Source organism: Lycium ferocissimum, chromosome 1 (genome assembly GCF_029784015.1).
Source record: "Lycium ferocissimum isolate CSIRO_LF1 chromosome 1, AGI_CSIRO_Lferr_CH_V1, whole genome shotgun sequence".
NCBI lineage: Eukaryota > Viridiplantae > Streptophyta > Magnoliopsida > Solanales > Solanaceae > Lycium > Lycium ferocissimum.
This window is the reverse complement of record NC_081342.1, coordinates 8,831,192-8,837,191: the sequence shown is the minus strand read 5'-3', so window position 1 is coordinate 8,837,191 and position 6,000 is coordinate 8,831,192. Positions and strand designations below refer to the sequence as shown.

At 36.7% G+C, this 6,000-nt stretch overlaps 1 protein-coding gene across 1 annotated transcript; it reads right to left on the bottom strand.

Moving 5' to 3' along the window:
* Positions 1-1,392: 1,392 nt before the first annotated feature.
* On the bottom strand, positions 1,393-5,564 carry LOC132046560 (putative pentatricopeptide repeat-containing protein At1g12700, mitochondrial). The gene is made up of 2 exons (XM_059437225.1): positions 3,418-5,564; positions 1,393-2,203 (listed from the first exon to the last, which is right to left on the bottom strand). Exon 1 carries the CDS (start codon positions 5,525-5,527, stop codon positions 3,722-3,724), a length of 1,806 nt encoding a protein of 601 aa, XP_059293208.1. The 5' UTR covers positions 5,528-5,564; the 3' UTR covers positions 1,393-2,203; positions 3,418-3,721.
* Positions 5,565-6,000: the final 436 nt, after the last annotated feature.

The window sequence follows — 6,000 nt, the reverse complement described above, 5'->3', positions numbered from 1 at the left end:
AATCTGAATGCTATAGAAAATGTAAATGGCTGCATTTTTTGAGTATTGTTAGTATGGAGACACAGCTAGTTGGCCTTTCAAAGAATCAAAGTCATTGGTTGCATTATTTTAATGCACCAACTGTATTTTACTGCTCAAATTGATTTCCCAATGACTAATTAATGGGAAACACTTTATACTGCAAGATCTGTTCAAATATTTACTTGCATAGTTTCACATGTTTTACTGTTCCTCTCTCCTTGGTTTCTGAAAGTTGCACTGATCTCCCCTTCAAATAACTCATATTAAAATATGATTTCTTCCCAAGTGAAACACCTTTCTTCAAGAAATTCTATACGTTCTCTAATTCATAATCTAGTTGTTTATATTTCCATTCAAAATTTTAATCCTCAAGCATTTACATTTTAATTGAATGTTACTTATACGACATATAAGTTAGCAAATTCAACAAAAGTAAACAGACAAAGAAGCAACACACGTAAGTACACACAATAACAGTATTGATTTAGGACAGAAGCAATGTCATCTTTGCATTCCGAATTGTTCTAATAACAAAAACAGCGATAGTTGATGTACAAAATTAATGGTTTTTTTTTTTTTTTCTTATTTTTGTCTGTATGTGAATTTTATAGAAACAATGGACGAAAGTCACAGCCAGTCGTGCGATGCAGACATAAATACAACTATGCGCCACATCAAGAATATTGTGTTCCATGTTCGGATGAACCCGATACCTAAGGGCTGCATCTGCCCCCGTCTACCACGAGGGTTATATTTGTCACCTTACTCAACAAATACTTTGCAACTTCCTCTGTTTTGTTTCTAGCCTCTGCCTTCCTTTGCCGCTGCAGTTCTTTTCTTGTCGACTTAATACTTTGTGTCATTGTTTAGGTATTTGACAAGCGGTGAACTCATGAAGAATGGAACTCTTTATACTTTGATGTAGTTTAGAGAGAGTGGAGTTTGGGGTTGTTTTCAAACTTACTCATCACTCTGTTTCAATTTATCTTGAACGTTTATTTGGAAGCGAGGGTTTAAGAAAAAAGAGAAGACTTTTAAGCTTGTAGTGTTAAATGAGCCACATATATTTTGTGTGGCTATAAATAATTATAAAAATGAAATTGTTTCCAAATATAGCAAGGGGTCATTCTTTTTAGTACGGACTTCATATAAATTGAAACAGAGGGAGTATTTGATAACAACAACATACCCAGTGTAATCCCACAAGTAAAATCTGAGGGGTATGATATATGCAGCCTTACCCCCTACCTTCTGAAGGTAGACAGGTTGTTCCGCATAGACCCTCGGTTCAAGCAAAGCTTATCAAAACAGGTATAAAAAGGGAATTCAGTAGAGAAAGAACAGTAGCAACAACAGATAACACAATAACCAAAGCAAAACAAACAATAGGTAAAGTATAAATCGAAGCAAAAGGTAATAGGAGTGTAATGATAGAAATGATTTTTAGAAAAGGTAACTCAACAGCGATTAAACAACCTACTTAAAAAAAATTATTCCTAATATCATCTTTCACATGATTCTCAGATCTCTCAGCTCTGAACAAATGATGAATTGTAGTCAGTTTTGATCCAACAACAGCATTTAGATGTCATAAGCTGCCAATTGACCCATCAAAAACTTGAATTTTCAGAAACAGCCTCCAAAAGATATGAGAATCAATTTTTGGCCTTGAGTGTATAGTTGGCAGTTGAAATGCCATCAAAGCATCTTTGATTCCCTTCTGACCATATGCACCACAAAATGCAAGCAGACACCGCAGACCATATCCTTTTGATGGACTTCTCAATTTCCGAGGAACTCCAGCTCACAAAGGCCTCTCTGACACTGCACGCATAGACCAATGCAGTCCAAAAAGTGTAGAAACATGTTCCAAATTCCTGTTGCAACCGGGCTAGTGAGGAAACAAGTGATTGATTGTTTCAGAATTGCAAAGGCCTGGGTTAGGCATGCATGCAATCCAACTGAAACAAATGACCTTTGTCGCAGTTTTAGTTCTCCAAATTAATTTCCAAGGCCATTGTTCAATCAGTTCTAAGTTGGATACCCTGCTTTGACTGAATATGAGCCTTCCTAATTTACTGCCCAACGTAAGTCTGTCTCTTCTCTGGCTGGTGACTTCTATTCTGGAGCTTTCCCAGAAGTGATAGCAGCTCTTCCATCTCCATGTGTTGTCCTCCATATTCTGAGCAAGCATCAGAAAGTCAAATCACTTATGCGATCAACATGCAAGTTTCTTATAATGTGATCACTCTAAGTAACAGTCACATACAATCTATCATTTCACCAATGAAGATGAAATAGAAGGTTAGTCATTGCTGGAGGAAAATTATCTGTGGAAAGAATGCTAAACTTGAACATAGAAAATAAGTATCAAAGAAACCAATAGAATGATAAAGATGCACTTGAATGTCCAGAAAAGTAACACAAAATAGAGGTCAATTCTAGTAATCTATCAAAACTTGATGACAAACAAGGTACTGACCCAGAAGTTCCCAACCTCAGTTTCTCCCATATTTTAAAAAAGAAGTTAATCTCTCTTTTTGATAACCGTGGTGTCCGGGCCAGCTTGCGTACACCTCGACTAATTCTACAGGATACCTGCCGCCTCCCACCAGCAACAGGTACAGAGTTAACTCTGTTCGCCAAGGCTAGAACAGATGGAAAGAAATCACCCAGTTTTTTTGTCTCTGCTGGGAATTGAACCTGAGACCTCATGGTGCTCAACCCACTTCATTGACCACTAGACCACACCCTTGGGTGCATATATGTTGAAAATTTTCAAGTTAAGAAAATTCTAGTTGAACATAAAAATCTTTAGTAGATGCAGCGTGAATTGTGGTATGCTGCTCTGCATTACTAAGTCATGTCTATTAGAAGTTAGAACAGCAAGCATATAATTCAGAATGACACAGGAACTCTTAAGTAAAGAGAGTAATCTGTGACACCAGTAGAATTTTCCAGTTAAAGCCAAAGGTCTGGCGTTCTTCTTCTATTCAACAAATTGTAAGACATGCCGTTGATAGGGATTTTGGCCCTTTTGCTTGATCATAAGTTTCTCTTTTCAGCACAGGTATGCTTACATAGATATAATTATTTTAGAGGACTATATTAAATAAGTACCAGCGCTAAGACAAATCCATGAAAAAAACAACTGTACAAGGGAGGTTAAAGAGACAGGCTTTATGTTAAAACACACTCTGAGAAACAATAATTACAATTATTGGCATTTACACGCTTCAATTTGCATTGCCATAAAAAGAGTGATACACAAATTCAGATATAAAAAAATATGAGAACTTGCTATTCATTACGAAGAAACATCAAAAGGAAATTATGAGGAAATCAAAAGTTGAGTGTTGGATCATTAGCATAGAAAGACAAAGAGATTAAACGTACCTTTCAGAAAGTTGCAAGTTTCCCATTTGATAGGGGATGAGCAGATTCATGTATTTCACATCACTAACATTGCCGTCCATTTTAGGATTCCTCTTTTCTTCCAATGTTCTTCCACCCTTTCTTCCCTAACAAAATCAAGAACAGTTGCGACTAGTCTAGAACTATTTTGACTAATTGAGACTTCTTTCCCAACTACAAGAAATGATCATTTTTCAGGGGTGAAATTTTCGAACAAGCAACACACCAGGTGGCTGCTGGATCCTGTCCCTCTACCAAAATATAATGAATTAAAATGCAATCACTTTCACACTACTTTGGGTCTTAATCGCTCAATCATGCCGAGTAGAGTAGATTCAGCTGAAGGTAGATTGATCAGCAGCGAAAATGTATGTGCATTAGGAGAGAAACCCTTGTCAACCATTTCTTGCAAAAGTGGAAGTACCTCATCTAACTTATTCCTTCTAAGAAATCCTTGCAAAATAACATCATAAGTGAGATTATGAGGCGGGCAACCATTTTGTTCCATCTTTCTCATCAAGTCTTTTGCTTCATCTAGCAAACCTTCTCGGCAAAGACCATATATCATTGCAAAGTAAAACCTCACATCAAGATATATTCCCTTGGAAGACACTGTATTGAATATATCACGTGCAATATCAAGCTTCCCTTTTCTGCACAATCCAGCAATGACAATACCATACATTTGACAGCTAAGGTCCACACCCTTCTTTTGCAGCTCTTGAAGGAACTCCAAAGCTTCTTCAACATGTCCATTCTTGCACAACCCATCTAGCATAATGCAGTAAGTATGGAAATCGGGATTGAATCCTAAAGCATGCATCTCATCATATATTTTTTGTGCATGGACATATCTCCTAGCTCGAAATAATCCCTGCAAAACAGTGTTGTATGTGTTAATTTCAGGTTTTAATTGCTTTAGAGGCATTTCTCTCACTAGATGCATGGCTTCATCCATTTCCCCTCTTTTGCAATGACCATTGATTAGAATGTTGTAGCTAATAGTGGTAGGTTGAACACCGCTCTGAACCATGGAATCAAACACTTCTTTTGCTTCATGTATACGGCCTTGCAAACAGTACCCATCTATCAACGCGTTGTATGTAACTACATTGAGATCAGTGCCCTTTTGAATCATACATTTAATTATATCTTCTGCGTCTTCCACCAGACCTTCCTTGCAAAGGGTGTCGACTAATATATTATAGGTATAGACATCTGCGCACACTCCATGATCCTTCATCTGATTTAGTAGCTTCTTAACCTGTTCACACCGTCCAAAATTACAAAAACCTCGAATGATCGTATTGTATGAAACAATGTCAGGAAGAACGCCTTTCTCAATCATTTCGGTGAAAAGTCTGTAGGCCTCTCCTACCATTCGATCTTTACATAAACTGTCAATTATGGTGCTATAAGACGCAACGTTAGGTTCACAACCTCCTCTTTCCATGCTTCTCAGTAAATTAACCGCTGTTTGGGTATGACCCGACTTACACAACCCATCCATGAGAGTCGAGTACGACACTTGATCAAGTTCACACACTTTTTCTCTAGCCAACTTCTTGAAAAATTCTACTGCCTTAGTAATCTTATTACACAAAATCAAACCTTTCAACAGTATACTATAAGTAAATACATCAGATTCATAACCTCGTTTGACATATACTCCTAATACAGAAAACCCACAATCCACTCTTCTCATACAACAATACGAATTCATTAAAATAGCAAGAATGTATTTATCAAAGGGTATGCCTAAAATACACATTTCTTTAAATATATGAATAACAACAGAGTATTGTTTATTCTTTGCAACTAACTTCAACAATCCAGTGAATGAAGGCCTAGGTTGAACAAGTATCATTTGATGGAATAAAGCAATGGCATCATCACCATTTTTCACAGTTTCAAAACTAGACAAATTTATTTCTTGTCTTTCATTCTTGTGATTTGAAGAGTTGGTAAATGAAATTTGAGACTTAGTATGAAATGGGAACTTACTTTCACTGCCATTGAAGAAGCCTGTTGAGTTTTCAAGATTCCATCTTTTTTGAGTGATGGAATGAGCAGAAACCACTCTCTTTCGCATTTTTGCAACTATTTGGGGCCAAATTGAGATGAATAAAGTTGACTTTCTCAAATTAAAGCAAAATACTGAGAGAATGACAAAAATGGTCCCTTATGTTTTGGATAGATTCGAAATAGTCGCTTAAGTATGTATTGAACTATTTTGGTCCTTTAAGTTTGTCAAAAGTTAACACGTGGTGTGTTCGGTTGGTCAAAATTTTTGAAGAATTATTTTCTTTAGGAAAATAAATTCATTAAGAATGAAAAAATAACTTCCCTAAAGAAAGTAGAAAAAACAAGTTCACTCTATATTAATTGTCTCCTGCCCACACTCACCCTCACCCACCAAACCATCCCACTGTTTAACCCCCATCCCCAACCCCCACCACCCACCCTTCCCTCCCCCCCACCCCCCCCCGAATTTATTATTTCATATTTTTATTTTATGTCTACAAAAAAATTATAAAAATTGGGAAGCTTTTTCTTACACCCTAC

Excerpts from the sequence above, each read along its gene's own strand:
- LOC132046560 (XM_059437225.1), bottom strand. The coding sequence starts at position 5,527 with ATGCGAAAGAGAGTGGTTTCTGCTCATTCCATCACTCAAAAAAGATGG.